This window comes from Carassius gibelio, chromosome B21, assembly GCF_023724105.1.
Source record: "Carassius gibelio isolate Cgi1373 ecotype wild population from Czech Republic chromosome B21, carGib1.2-hapl.c, whole genome shotgun sequence".
Lineage (NCBI taxonomy): Eukaryota > Metazoa > Chordata > Actinopteri > Cypriniformes > Cyprinidae > Carassius > Carassius gibelio.
This window is the reverse complement of record NC_068416.1, coordinates 9,693,024-9,709,890: the sequence shown is the minus strand read 5'-3', so window position 1 is coordinate 9,709,890 and position 16,867 is coordinate 9,693,024. Positions and strand designations below refer to the sequence as shown.

The following is a 16,867-nucleotide window of genomic DNA, read 5'->3' as shown; positions in this document are numbered from 1 at the left end:
ATACACTTCTGTCCATCTCACGAGCGAGGAAGGTAGTTGCACATTACCGACTATCAGCAGTAGCTACCGGAGCCGCATGAGAAACACCGAGTGAAAGCCGCGAAACAGTACGAGGAGCCTGCAAAGTGTGCTTGACTCAAAAGTACGGAAAAGAGGAAACTTCGCATAAACTATGGCCGTATCAGCAACTCCTCCGGTGCTTTCACCGACCTCCACTCCCGGGGGCGCGAGCAGCCTGTTCCGTCCCGACTCTCTGTACTCCAGCCCGGCCGAGTCTCCGCGACTGACCAGCAGCATGATCAACTCTTTCATCTCCGGCACCGGCGGCGGCGGCACTAACGGGAACGGGCCCGGCGTGGTCCACAATAACGAGTGTAAGATGGTGGAGGTGCACGGGGTGAAAGTGGCCTCGTTCACCGTGGACGGGCAGGAGCTCATCTGCCTCCCGCAGGTGTTCGACCTGTTCCTGAAGCACCTGGTCGGCGGACTGCACACCGTCTACACCAAGCTGAAGCGGCTGGATATATGTCCGGTGGTGTGCACGGTGGAGCAGGTGCGGATCCTGCGCGGACTTGGGGCCATTCAGCCGGGCGTGAACCGGTGCAAACTCATCACCCGAAAAGACTTCGAGGCGCTTTATAACGACTGCACCAATGCCAGGCAAGTCTTAGCCTAAATCGCATACGCATCTCACATTTACGCGCTTTGGAGCCTGAGCTGCTTCTCAAGTTCATTCAGAACTAGCAGAGTTGTCTACTTGGAAAAGTTGCTAACACTTAATGATAACTTAAATTAAAAAGGATTTCATGCGTATGTAAATACGAATCTTTATGTAAATATATGTATTACACGTTTATTACATTTCTAGGCTATTTTAACGCACGTGCTCTAAACAAGATAGTTACCTTTAATATAAAAGAATAAAGTTCGTTTACTTATATAAAAAAAGTTATAATAAAGTGCTGATTGTAAACTCTCAAAACACATGAGAAGTCCTGAATGAAACTTTTGCATGAAAATTAGTTGCAATCATTTTTTTCTGCCAGCACCTGCAGTTTTGACCTCTTTTCCGTTTTGAATCAATTCATTGTCCTGAAAAAAAATAAAAAATAAATAATAATAATAATAGTAGGCTAAAATAAATATTAGAATAGGCTAAAAATAAATATTAGAATAGGTTAATAATAAATATTAATCACAGCTTTCTCCAAAATCAAGCAAATAACTTTGTCCGGAATCTTTTCTCGCTGACCACTCGATCTGCTTTTTACACAAGCGTTTATTAGGCTTCAGCGTAAAAATAGTCATTTTATTGATTCAGATCAACTAAAAGCAATAATATGATATCCATTTACACCTATATAAATAACAAAATGCAGATTTCAATATTTCAGCTGCCTTGTAATATAATCTGTTTGGAAGGCAAATCTGAATAGCTCTGAAATTCTGTTAACTTGCAGGATTTATTTAACTGATGCCACAAAACAAAGATGATTGAAAGATGATTTTTTAAATATTAGCATGCATTAAGTAAACTTTTTTGTCTTTATAAGCTTTATAAATTAACTTCTCCTGGATCTACTACATTTATAGTCTTCATTAGTATACGTTTTGATTTGTTAAACGACTAAATTGACTAATTGTACTTTATTGATCAAAGTGTTTAGAAACTTTTTCAGTATTAGTTATTTATTCACCCCCCCCCCCCCCACACACTTTTATTCTTGCTTATACAATGAATGACAGCTCTTTGGACTAGGGGTCATACTTCGGTTGTATTTCACTTTATTCTGTTATTTGCTCCACTGAGTCGGGCTCACATGAATAGCCATCAGTATCATGTATACACTTTTAACCCTTGTGATATCGAGGGCCAGATCTGGAAGTCTTGTTTGATACTCTCATTTGGATAAGGTGTTGGGCCATGTTGCATAAATCATTGAATCACCTCTCCTGGATCTGTGGCTGTGTTTGGTGCGGAGATGTTATTCTTAGCTTGTTATCATGACAGATGCATTAGTGTTCTCAGGCTCCTGCAGCAATATCAGCTCATGTGTGTGTGATTGGTGTGGTGGGACTCAAGGGAGCAGTGCACCTTTAAAGACCTTTATCATCCAAGGAAAAAGTCTCTAATTATATGTTAGTATAAAAACTGCAGCAGCTTTGTTTTTAGTGGAATAACAGTCATAACACTATATATATATTATTAAAAGACATTTATATATAATATTTGTGAAAGCTGAATAAACTAATGTAATATATATATATTAAAAGACATTTAAATTATTCTGAAATCATGTGTTATTAATATAAAAATAAATAATAACAAAATAATTATATTTATTATCGTGTCATATATGACATAATATTGAATATAAATTTGTAAAAAATTATACAATATATTAAATGTATATATTTTGAAGTAAAGTCTGTCCCCAAAAGTTCACAATCTTAAACTCTGTATGTATTCCTCTCCATGAAGTGCTTTGCATCAGGTCTAGTATTTTCAATTTTCAATTTCCATTTTCTTACTTTCTCACAGGTAAAGGGTCAGGTATTGAAAATTGGTCGGGGCGAGAAGGTTCAGGAACGTGGCCTTGAAGTGCGCTTTTGCACAGCGGATGTGTGTGTGGAGATGCACGCATGTGTGTTTTAGGGGGAGAGAGAGAAAGAGTGCATATCCAGATGGCCATTCTGGGCAAGGTTCGGTAATTAACCTTTTAACATCCCCAGCACAACCTCCAGAAGAATCCCCCGTCACTTTATTGGGCTTTGCGCCGTTCTGAATCAATCTGCCGTGCACATCTAATTAGAAATGAGAGCGAGGAGAAAGTGAGCGGGGGAGAGACCGTTTTACAACATTATTTTGTTTAATTTTGAGTCCAGGAAAATGGACAATAAGAGAATGAGGTGCGGAACGCTGCGCTTTTCACTCTTCCGTCAGATTGCAGCATACGGACGGATAATGAAATTGCCCGAGCAATGGGCCCCCCTGAAATTGAATTTGCTCCTCGGCATCGTTGCTTTACAGTTCACCTTCGCAAGCATCGCTTTTATAGTCAGATTTAAACATCATCCACCGTCCCGCTACCAGATGGCTGAAACTAATGTGCGTGCTGGCCCCTTGCCTCCTCTCCCTCTCTCTCTCCTCTCCTCCTTCAGCACAGGCTCACTGGGAGAAGGGCTAAGCTGAGACAAATGGGTGTCTTTTGCATCGGTTTGAGCAAGTGAGCAGTGTGTCTCAGAATTTATCCTGAGCTGCCTACTAAGGGGATGTTCAAGCGGGACAGATTGTCCTATTGAAGGCAGCCAGACAGGGTGCTACAGAATTAAAGAGGTCACAGGACATGCATTTTACAAACACTTAAGAGTGCGACGCAATGGACAAAGGCATCTCATGCATGTTTAGATAGACTTACAAAATGAATAGAGGTGGGAATCTTATGGGTTGTTACGATACTGTTTCTGTTTCCTCTTAATGATTTCCAAAAAGTTCCATTATTCCACAAGTCTTTAAGGTCTGTAAAAGAGTAAATATTAGGAAAAAAGAAATTGCAACTTTTATCGCATTTAATGCCCTCAGCATTAAAAAAAAAATCAGATCATATCACCTTTCCCAGAACAGACAATATAAAACAGTTATTGCAAAATGTATTTACAAAGACAATTTAAAAACTCTTTAGGGCTGGCAAATGTAAGGTAGTAGGCTAACCATATTATAAATAAAGCATTTTTGTATGAAAAAAAAAATATGCAACATAACTTTTAGGCATCTTGGAGTCGGACATGAAGAATTAGTAATCTACATTAGTTTATTCAGCTTTCACAAAATTCACAAACTAAAACTTAAAGTCATACCCAATTTGAATTTTGTGTTTTGAGGCACTAAAACGAACCGACTCATAAGAGTCATTCCTTCAGGATTTGGACTACACTGATTGCGCTACGTTTTTGATTCACTAAAAAGAACCGGCTCATAAGAATCATTCAATCGGTAAATAGGACAACACTGTTATATTATATGCTACTGCATGTTTCGTCCACGTTTTAGGGCCCGACAATCATACAATTATTGGTTGTAGCTGAATGTGCTGTCTAGGTAGGGAGCTCACTAGGTTTTCAAACACAGCCTTAAAATAGGCAAAGGGCTCTTTAAAACTTCCAGACTGAAACGCACAGAAAGTGTCCAAATCAGCAAACGCACGCGGCAATTACGGCTCGCTTTTTATGATTTCTCAGCTCGCAATTGATCTCCGGGTTTTTAATGCATTCATTATTTATTAAAACGAAATCTGCAAGCTAAACATAACACTAAACTAGTTTGCACTTGGGGACTGCACTTAGGAAATTGAATGGGAATTACATTAGAGATGAACATCTGTGCTTGCTCTCCTGCCTCTTCGCAAAGGTGGATTGGATTAGTTTAACTGTTTTTTTTTTCCTCCACCAAGTGCAAGAACATCCAAAAATAAAAATAAAAAGTGTAGAAAGCTCTTGTCCACTAATATTTATTGCATCACTGACCAGAGAGTTACTTCATGCGGGTAACATCATAAAAATGAGAACAACATCCCTGTTTGCGTTCATGCCAGTCGCACTTTAGCAGGAGTTGCAGGAATTGTCAGGTTAAATCATAAAACGCATTAGTTGTTCGAAAGCCTGTCATCTTTTTTTTTTTTTTCGTCTTGAAGCGATTTGCTTTTTTTAGTCATTAATTTAAAATGTGTCTAATTCCCATCGTTGCCCCAGGCGCGAGCTACCATCACACGCGCAGCGTTCCAAAGATTCCCTAAAATGCACAATTTGACACCTTTAAGAATCATAATCTGTAGATTAATTTGAATTAGTATCTCACGTATGATTGATTTGGTCTGATTTTGAGTCGCGCATAAAGTTTGAAGACTAAAAACTGAAAACTTTAAATCAAAGACACAAGGACAGACAAGGTCTGCTATTACCCACGTCAGGAGTGCGCGCGAGCCTGCAGGTCTCTCCGTTTCGTCGCGCGTGCACGTGCGCGCGCTCGGTCCATATGGACAGAGGCTCAGCGCCTTTGGCTTCGCCCGAGGCACCCGAGACACCCCGCTGTCTCATCAAATCTCCTCAGATTGTCGCTCTTCCTTCTGCACACCTTAATGTCAGCCATTAATTATACATCCACCTTTTTCTGAGGTTGTTTTTTTGCAGATTCACTCTTTCCTTTACCCTTTTTGCACAGTAAATTATGAATTAATACAGTTTAAAGCATCAAGAGGGGCTTCAGTGTATCTGTATGTTAGTATGTGAATGGCTGTCATATCTCATATCAAGCCATGCATTTTGTCATCTTTTTTTTTAAACAGTATGTCATGATTTGTAGCCTTACAACCTTCTTTTTTATTATTTATATTCATTTTTAAATTGAACAAACTAACAAAGATACAAACAAGCTAAATGTTCTGATATAGCTATATCTGTGTATGTGTGTGTGTGTGTGTGTGTGTGTGTGATTAATCTACGAATATTTGAATATATTTGTGATTCAGATGCAAAAACCTATAAGTCTGTCTGAGAGTTTTCTGAGATTATTTCTTTTATATACTTTGCACACGCACACACACACACGCGCGCACACACACACACACACACACACACACACACACATATATATATATATATATATTTAAACAATAAAACTTTTATTTCAGACGCAATTAATCGCGATTAATCGTTTGACGGCACTAATATATATATATATATATATATATATATATATATATATATATATATATATATATATATATATATATTAGTGCCGTCAAACGATTAATCGCGATTAATTGCGTCTGAAATAAAAGTTTTATTGTTTAAATAATATATCTGTTTACTGTGCATATTTATTATGTATATAATAAATACACACACATACGTCATATATTTAGAAAATATTTACATGTATATATTTCATATTATTTATATTATATATAAATATTTGTAAGATATAAACATAACACATTTTTCTTAAATATATACATGCATGTGTGTGTATTTATATATACATAATAAATATACACAGTACACACACATATGCTATGCAAAAAAATGCGATTGGATGCGATTAATCGTGATTATTTGTTTGACAGCACTAATATATATCTCTCTCTCTCTCTCTCTCTCTCTCTCTCTATATATATATATAACTAAGTGGAATTTATTTTAATGCATTCTTCCTTTTTTTGGGGGTCCAAATAATTTTTGGGGCCAACTTGTAAGAAAGAAGGACAGAGATTTTTAGAGGGCTTTATTTACAGGTAGTTGAACAGATTTTGAAAAGGCAAGCTGGCAGCTGGTCTTACAGACCGACTATTCTGTCCATCTCTGTCTTATTGCGAACATGTTTGAGACGTGAGAGCGCTTAACTGCTGACGGGCTCTTATAAAACAACTTGTGGCCATGTGAGTTCTCATTAATGTTGGCGGGTGCCTGTTCCAAGCCACAGCGCTTTAATAACTAGTCCCATGCGTAACCAATGAATTAGAGGCAAAGCAAAGACACATGTGGTCAATTAGTGATGGAAAGGCGCTACTTGAATCTTCTAGGCGCGGAAATCACGAAAACAAATTAAGAACGCTGCTACGTATGTGAATCTGCACAAATTACATATTGACATTCGCAATCATTAAACGATGTTTGAGGAGCATTTAGAAGCTGCAATTATGAAGTTAGCTCTTAATATACACCGTCTCGATGGGGATGAGGAATAGCAGGTGTGCGCTGATGTGCAGCGACGTGGGAGAGAGATATAAGAGGTTAAAACAGACAGATGGATATGGCCTGTCAAGAATCTCACTAGAGGAAAAATGTCACTTTCCACTCACCGTCCGCAGTTACGGCGGGAGAGAAAGAGACTAGTGTCATTTTGACTTTGGGAAAGTCTCCTCCTGAGCTTAATGACACATCTGCAGCCAGGCTATATTTATTACAGTCATGTAGAATAAAATTGATTGTCTCCTAAAATTAATTTTTGCTTTGCCTCTAGCAGTGCTTTAATGGAGGACACTAGGCCCCGTGCAAGAGTATTGTTTAATCACATTAGTATCACAGCCCCCAGGACAGCGGAGATAATTGTACAAACGAACATCGAAATATGTATCTCTAACTCTTATGATTGAATTATGCAAATGACTTATCTCCTGCCCTTCAGAGCACTAATCATCTAATTAGGACTGATGTTTTAAATGCTTGTTTTTGGATGGGGATCCGGGGAGAAGCAGGAAGCAGAAAATTGAATGTGACACTGAAATCGGCAAAGTTGTTCGTACCGGAAGAGCTGGTGTTTTCTTCCCCACCATTGTCTGTCGTTGGCGGCGAGAAGACGATTAGGGCGTTTTAGTGAGTATTTGAACGGCCCTGAAACATAAGCCCCATCTAATCCATTTTCAAGAGTTCATCTTTTTTTTCTGCCAGTTTAATAGTTTAGCTTGACACTAAGCGGTAGGCGCGCGGCGCTGTGCTGGAGGGGACTAAAGCTGGTCAAAGAAGCGCTAACTAGCATCCCAATTATGCCAATTAATATTTCATGACATGTTCCGCTGCACTTCTCCGTTCCTGCGAGCTAGCAGCTTGTGATCCGCTCGCACAAAGCATTTGGCGAGTCAGAACGGAGAGGTTAGGGTAATGACAGACGAGCTCAAGTGAGCGTTTGACACTGTCTGAAAACGCTCTGACTCTCCGAATCCCGTTTTGGAGCACTTGAAAGATGTGAAGATCGGAGGAAGTGACACAGTCGTGGTTCGCCCTGCTCAGAAGAGGGTTTACAGTTGTCGCTCACATCTGGAGGCCATAATTCGCCACATTAACCCCCTCTGTCTGGCTTGGGCTGATGGGTTCACCTGAAGAGCACGATGCCGCTCAACTTTTTCTCAGTCGTGGTAATGACCTCGAGGGAGGCTTGCTTGGAAATGAGCAGCTCAGGCTTAGAAACACCCTTGTTTTGAAAGGCCTTGCAAACTTAAACACTGAGTGTGATGCACTGAATACGGATGTTGTGGAATTCTGCTGATTTAAATTCCACTGCTCCACATGTGAACATACATGAGGTTTTGTAGAAATTATGAGAATAACATTAACAGTCTCAGAAGCATCAAACGTATCTGTATTGTGTGTATGAATTTTTGTGTCCAGCTGTTATACTGCATATGTATTATTATATAAATGTTATTGTAAATGAAAGACTGTGTATTGTGTATACAGAAAAATCAGCAGTAAATATAAATTATTAAATTATTCATGATAATTTGTTTTACACACCAAAGTTTATTTATTTATTTAGAGGTCAGACATTTAATTATTTTGGAAATATTTTGGAATATTAATTTAATAGTTATTGTAATTATTAAAGTGTACTCTCTCTATAGTGTATTTAATCTATAGCAATACATTCAAATATTATTTAAAAAAATGTAGATATTTGATTTAGCATTTATTTATAATTATTAATTAATATAATTTTTAAAGTATAAATGGTTTCTTACCTCTTTGTGGTGTATTTAATCTACAACAATTGATTACAATGTTATTTTAAAAATCTATCAAATATTTGTTTTTATATTACACACAAAAGGCCAGGCATTTGAATTTGATAGAAATATAATTGAATATTAATTTGATAATTAATATAGTATTTAAATGATGTTGCGTGTCAATGCTAAAAACACTCAATTAGCATATTAATGATTTCACTAAATGCTCGGTCAGATTAAAGATATATTGAAGTCATGTTGCAGTCAAACATGGAAACATCTGCTCGCCCTGGATTATTAAAAGAAGAAGTAAAGATGAAAGCAAGGTGGAATGTAAGGAGAGATAGGGTCAAGGAGGGTTTGGGTGAGTGTTTGTATGTACGCGAGGCTCTTTCTGCGCCTGGGTTCAATCAAGAAAAGCCCAGGGTATGTGGTGACATCATGGCCGGTTTGGTGCTCTCGTCGGATCTGTAAGGGATTCATTCTGTCTCTATCTGCCCCAGGCAGCCCAGCTCCAATTACCACCCCCCACGCACACCCTTCTGCGCACCACCATCCGGAAGTCTGCAGAATAAGCCTATAAAACTTTTAAAATCCACCCAGGAGCGCTGCACTATTCACATCACATAGAAAGATTATATTACACAAAATGCAATTATTTCAGACTAAAGCAGAGGGTATGAGCACCTTATGATGGAACGCAGTTGCCAAATGTTTTACAAGTACTTTGATCATGTGACCTCCACCTGTAACATGCTACATGTCTCCTGTCATCCTGTCTTTGAGATTCCTTGGGCCTTCAGTAAATATACCGTCAAATTTGAATCAGCTTTTTTGATAAAAAACAGAAGTATATATATAATATATATATAATAGTGTTCTTGTAGCTCAATTGGTAGAGCATTGCGTTATCAAGCGCAAGGTTGGGGGTTCGATTCCCTGGGAACACATGATATGTAAAAATTGATAGCCTGAATGCACTGTAAGTCGCTTTGGGTAAAAGCGTCTGCTAAATGCATAAATTACTGTTGTTTTAAGTTGATATCAAGAATGTACATGTAACTGACAGAAGCCTCAGACTTAATTAGCTTTTTAATAATATATAATATAATATATATTTATATTTATATATACAGTATATATTTTAACTCAGTTACTGAAAAAACCCTTAGCACAAAGATAGCTAGGCCTATAGTGAGCTATTTACAAATGAACAAAACTAAATGTAAGATTTCAATCATCCTGCCACTCCTAGGTCATCTGAATACTTTTAATAATGTCAATTGAACTTAAATTAAAACATATGAGCCATCTTCAGATTTAACAGAAATATTCACCCTGCTTCGGTTTGCATTGCGCTTCATTTGTTTCTTAGTTTGAGAGAGATTCAAACAGTCCTGAACGTGAATCATGGACATGCTCAATAACAGCTGCTTTTATGTGTTTTCCATTCTCAGGATTTTTCCCCGTGCCCTCAGAAGTATGATGATAGTTTCCGTTAATAGCGGCCCTAGGCCTGATTGGAAACATGTTAAGCATGTGCACAGACTGTAAATTGGAACCACACTAGAAAGCAGGTTATGTGCTTGTTTATTCACCGTTATGATGGCCGTGTCTTAAAAATGCCTTACAGAGACTCTTCATCCAAAGGGAAAGATGGCTAAAGACCACACCCCCACACAAACCCTAATAATAACAAACTTTACAGAGCTGTAGATTAGTAAAAAAATGATTTAGCTCTTTTTGAATTCATAAAACAAATATAATTAGTTACACACACTGTCATCAGCAGCTTTCATCCATCCAGATGGTTGTTTTTCTACTAAGCGATGCGTGGTCAGTGTGTGTATTTGTATGTATGGATGTGGGCTGATGTTGTGCATGTGTGTGTATATCCGAAACCGTGTAAATATTGTGTCTGTCAGTAGCAAAGGGTGTCATTTGTGTGTGTATGTGTGTGTGTGTGTGTGGGGGGAGGTTCTCTGATGAAAACAATCAGGCCCTGTGTGGTTTCATTACAGGGTAATGTCTCGCCAGATTGTTACGGATAGTTAAAATGAAATGAATGAATTAGGGAAACAAGGGGGAGAGCATGCACAACACTTTATTGCTTTCTTTTGAAGACACAGTGACAATGATCTGCCTTCAGTTTAGTGCATGTATCAGATAACATATCAGAAACTACCTCCGAGTGTGTGTGTGTGTGTGTGTGTGTGTGTGAGTAAAGGTAAAGTGTGTGGGCTCGTCTTGCGCTACATTCCTGTCAAATGTAGGATACATTGTCTTTCACCTTCCTGTCTCTGACACAAGTGTGTGTGTGTGTGTGTGTGTGTGGTGTGTGTGTGTGAGTCTCAAACTAATTTTTAGATCCTTTCTATCTTTTGGCCTATTTGAAAAATTGGATTCAAGATAATGTCATCAGTACATTGTAAATATATAAATATATAGAAAAATAGATTTTTGATGCCAAGGACCCCCGCATATTTTTATGCATAAGGATCCATTTGTTTTTATTGTAAGAAAAACAAGGTATATCTATTGTTTTATACATATTTAAGGTCTTACAAATTTGTTTTGTATGATATTTGTATTTTCTTTCAAGTTTTTCTCTCTACTTGTACACCTTTGTAGCCCCCTGCGGGTGACTGCATCATAGTTTGAAAACTGTTTTAATTAATTCATATTATAATAAATGGAAATCCGAAAATGTAAGTTCTGCTAAAAAAGAAATATAATTTATTATATAATTAGGTTTGGAACATACTATAAATTAATAATTTATTAATAAAGTTTCGTGCAGTTTAAAAAATATCTGTCAAATATTTGTTTGATAAATCACTTAAAAACTTTACTGGTTATTAAAAAAATAGTAAATGTGTTCTATACATTGGGGCTAATTCATTAAACATAAAAAAGAATGAAGTTTGGAGTAAAACCATTGTCACATAAATTGACACATTTACTCGAATTGGATAATATACATATGAAACAATTTACATACAGATTTGTTCTGCTTGTGCCTTGTGTTTAGTAAAAAACGTCTGATGAGAATAGAAAAGTTTCAAATAAAACTACAATATATGAGCATAGACCCAACTTACGGAAAAAGCGACATATGCTTTGTTGTGGTTTATAAGCAATTTGCAACAATTTGATCAAGTATAGTTGAAATCAGATCAGAGTAACTGTAATTGAACAGAAACTAATAGTAGTGTGTTTTTCACTGTGCTGTAAGTACACACACTCTTCCTGGTTTTCCCATGGTGCCTCAGTGTGAGATTGCAGTGTGAGGGATGGCAAGCACACCTGACCCATCTGTTCCACAGGGGCTTTTGGGTAATGGATGGGTCAGAGCTTTTTTTGATGTTTTATTGAAAGATCACCACGGCTGTCCTGGCTTTCGCCTGACTATAAATCAGGGTCCTCTGTGGCCTGCTGGACTGTCCAGAGTGTGGTTTATGTCAGCCGGGGCAGGAAGGGCCTCCGATCCCATCACTCCGCCTCACCTATATCACCCACACACAAACTCACACACACACAAACACACACACACACACACACACACACACACACACACACACACACACACACACACACACACACACACACACGCACACACACACACACACACACACACACACACACACACACACACACACACAGCACTACCGCCTCTAGAACAGCCAATGGGACCTCTAAACAATGTGTCTGTCAGACATACACAATATATGCAGGTATCAGTCGGCTTTCATACTTCCAAAATATATATCAACGGTAGCGTATCACCAGTATTTTTGAGCTTTTTTTGCTATTGTGTTTTAGCAACTGTTTAATATACTCTCAAGTGTTCATGAGATATATATCAAATTGCAACGGTTAATCAATGAGATCAATATAAATTGATTGTGAAAATAGTGGACACGATGTTGTGATTGATCAGTTGGGTCTGTTCTCTTTGTATGTTAAATATGTTTTTGCATGCACTTTATAGCCTACATATTATATGTTATATAACCTTCAATTGATTTGTTAATGATTTTTTTAATCCAACAGATTAATAAGCAAAATTGTTGCACTTGTTCATTTTTTTTTAAACAAGAATTAAACATTTGCTTTTGTTAAGTAGAATAATTGAGTAATTGACTAATATTTATTCATTCATATTAATCAATCAATTATCGTAAATTCTAGATTATATAAATGGAATTAATCTGTTTTAAATAGTAATGTTGTAATAATGTATTTTGATTACATTGAAAAATTGATATCTGAAAATAATTGGCTGATTAATCAATGAGATTTTAGTTGTATAACTTGTTGAAAGTCATGTTGTCATTTGTAAGTCGCTTTGGATAAAAGCGTCTTGCTTAATGACTAATAATAATTATAAATTACATGTTTGACCAGACTTTTAGCATTAAATTGCTTAATATATTATTTTTTTTACCCTTTTAACGAGTAATCTAACAAGTAATCAAGAGAGACTGATTATCAAGTTATAATTATATAGTTGTTAACTGCATGTTTTTAGGATAACACTAGACCAGATATGAGATAACTTACTTTTTAGTAAATGCTTTTGAACTTTTAGGTAATTGATTAATCAAAAAAACAAACAAAAAAACAAAACAAATTGGCAGCATGATTATCAAAAGAGTTGTTAGTTGCATCAGAGTTTTACATTTAGGTACACATTGTATGGATTATACAGCATTCATATAATTGGCTCTTGTAGTTGTCAGACAACCATAAATTGTTTTTTTCCCTCAGTATACTGTTGTCTTTCTGGGCCAAAAGCATCCCTCTCACGTTTGTTACACTCAGAGTGCTGATGCAGCGCAAACGGTCTGGTTTTCTCACCACTCTCCCTTAATACTGCTGTTAATGAGAAAGTTGATGTAGTTGAACGTTTAGTTAATAAATATGTCAGACTTTTACCTCTCTCTTCCTCCCTCTTTCCACCCGTCGTCTCTCTCTTGCAGTTTCCCAGGCTCGCTGAGAAATCGCAATTAGTTTTAGATTTACGCTACGATGACAGACAGTGGTATATAAATAGAGGTTAAACACACAATTTACATATTAATTTCATGATTCATTTAATCAATGATTTATGTGGATATAGATTGCTTTTAATCCGCCTCTCAGCAGCAGCGTTTGCTCTCTCGCTCCCGCTCTTCTCCGCTCTTCGCCGAGCATGACAGAATAGAGTGCCGAACTCTTTCTTTCCCCCCCTCTATCTCTCTCTCCCTCGGTCTCTCTTTCCTCGGAGCTGTTCAGTGGCTCGGAGAGGAATGCGAACGGAGGGGCTCCAAACGGCACTCCTAATTGGTTTAATTTTTCAGTGCGTGCACCGAACCTGACACTCGTTTACTGCGCACCGCTGTATCTCCTTTCTCTCTCCCCGATCTCCCTCTCCGCTCTCTCTCTCCATTAATAAAAGGGTAATAATCGCGCCGGTTAAAGGGATGGTAATGAGAGCAGTGGTTATGGTGATTGGTGGCGGCGGTTGTGTATTCATAACAGATCTCTCATACTGAGGCAAGAAGGCTGTAATTGAGCCATGATTGAGACACATACGCTCCCCTCCACCGCACACCAAAGTGGGACCAGCGGGAACGCCAGGGAACTGAACAAAAACGCATCTGTGGTGGCAAAAGACACCAAGCAAGGCTAAAGATTTAGGCAATTCTACTTAAAAAAGTACGTAGATAAAGCTTTGAAACCATCTTTTTTTAAATATTGAAGGTTTTGTCATCTTAATTTTGCACAGTAGTAGCCATAGGTTACGATTTGGAGGGAACAAGATTTGGAAATTGTTGAGCACAAATTTCCTTGACCTTTGGCCTTTGGTTCTGTGATCATTAGAGACTTAAAGATCACTCAGACCGATTAATCGGCCGATATTTGGACACTTCCAAAATCTAGCAATTGCCACTTTCTAAATGTTCGCTGCTGTTGGCACAAAATTTTAGCAATTAGTGTTCATTTAGACTTCAGAGCATTTGCATTGACTGAAAGAACTCGTTTTGAGTGTCCTGTTCAGTGCCTGATTGGAAATCTCAACAGCTCGTCTTAACCATGAAAGTGTTATTTATATTATATATGACATATCCCATGAAATAACTGAAGCAACAAACAATCAAGTTAAGCTATCATTGGTTCGTGCAAAATTTTACCCCCTTCAAATGTACAATCAGAATGTTATCGTGATACATTGTTCTAGCTAATAAAAAGAGCTTTTTAAACCAAATAACGCTACAGTATGTTACACAAGTAGGAAATAACAATAGCTTGTTAACTGTAGGCTGACTGAAAACACAAAGGCTTTTGTAATATAATGTGATATAATGTGATATGAAATTTAAAATACATTGATTTATTGATATTTACTAATAAAATGATTTATTATTTCCAATGAAATTTGCTTTAGCCAATGGAATGGCTGTGGGGTTTAAAGGTCACAGGATTCTGTAGTCGGCCATTAACAATCCTACTTCATAAGTAAGTTCAAATGTACAGTAATGTTTATCTGATTTTTATTGGCTTTTATATTCTCTAAATATACTTTACTACTTTATACTTTACTATAAACTATACTTAGTCAATGGATTAAGCTTAATTTTCTGTTTAAGTGTTACAATAACACCCCACACTGTATTCACCACGTTTTGACATCTGTCTCCTGGGTACTGTTCATACTTTATTCTCTTATCATATTCCACATTTGGCTGAAAAATATATGTGGTACATCCAAATGACAATCGCCAGAAAAAACATGTTACTTAAGTGTTTTATCAGAGGATTCAGACAAACAGACCTTTTTCGTAAGTCGTAAATGAAGATTAAAGCTCATGTTGGCAGAGAAGGAACAAATTGGGATGATTTATTGGTGCTGACATGAACGTGTCACTGCTGGGGGAGAGCAGAATAAGAGAGAAAGAGAATGAGAGAGAAAGTGGGGGAGGAAAGGTGGAATACGGAAAGGCGCGAGATAGCTGTTCATCTCGCGGAAGGTAAATAATGGTCTTTAATTATTTGCTGGCGGAGCTGTTGAAAGCTCGGGCTGATACTGTCATTGGGACGACGCAGCTGGTATGACGTGTGGTTAGGAATGTTAAAGGTGATAATGGTGTGTGTGTGCGTGTGAGAGAGCATCGAGGGAATGTATCTCCAGACGCGTATGTGTGTGAATGATGGCTTTGAATGTAATAAAAACACACTGGAATGAAGCGGCAGGTAATGGGGCTGTGTTAACCTCCATCCATTTAAGAAGAGCCCCAGGTCCATTGATTGGACGCCCATCGGCCACATATAAATCCATCAGTTCAATCAATAAATGACTCATGATTGAATTGCATCATCATTAGTGTTTATGACAAACCATCTCTCCTCATTTGGCCTGAACAAAAAAGGCTGGAAAGAAAAAAAGATGTGCTCACTTGTGACGTCATGGGTTAGGCCAAGACAATACGACAAAATCTACTGCATGCTTTTTTCTTGCTTTAACTTGATTTTTGAAATATGCCATCACCTGTAGGGCTGTCACTTTCATATCGAAAATCGATTGCACAATCGATCGGACCAACCAAAAAAAGTTAATAGAAAATAGGGAATCGATTTGAACCAAATATGTACACTATTCATTTTAAAATAATTAAACAATTAAAAAAATAGATGTAACAAAACTCACAAACAAGCAGAAAAAGAAAATAATTCCCAAAGTGCAGTATGCCTTGCGAAAGCTAGACAGAAAATACCAGCAATTTTACGCGCCTATAAGACCCAGTTACGCCGAAAGCGACCTTTCTGCATTCACACCAAATGCGAATAGAGCGTCTGTCGCGAGTTATTTCAATGTTAAGTAAATGTAAAGACGCGTTTACGCGCATCTGAAGGTCTCGCGGTGCGGTAGACGTGAATTCGTCTCATTTGCGCATCTAGTTACAGGAGATTCTGAGTTATGAAAAGGACCATTGCAAGCTGACAGCGACCGGCTTTTGTGGTGGAAAATTGGCAGTAATACCCCCACCTTGTGCAGCTGTACCTGAGTGTCCCTGGGACATCAGTGCGGTCAGAGCCCGTTTTCTTTTTGAACAGTTGTTTGAAATGGATTGAATCATTATTTAAAATAATCTTGGAGATTTTTGAATTGCCTAAATCATAAATGCAGCCGGGTTGAAGGCTGCAGTAAATTTTTTTATTTTGTTATGGCAGCCATCCCCCCTGCATATATATTTTTTCGAGAATGTTGCACTCCTGTTGCTGTTTGTTATTCTGCACGCAACTTCATGTCAATAAATAAGAAATATTGCTGACTTGTGCGTTTCCAGCGCTCTCTTTACGTTCGTCTGTTATTTGACATTGAA

General features: G+C 37.7%; 1 protein-coding gene across 1 annotated transcript in view; it reads left to right on the top strand.

Moving 5' to 3' along the window:
- The window catches only part of dacha (dachshund a), a 135,810-nt gene continuing 118,943 nt past the window's right edge, over nucleotides 1-16,867 (top strand). The window contains exon 1 of the mRNA XM_052587401.1: nucleotides 1-660. Coding sequence (XP_052443361.1) covers nucleotides 173-660 — 488 coding nt within the window. The 5' untranslated portion in view covers nucleotides 1-172. The remainder of the gene's footprint in view (nucleotides 661-16,867) is intronic.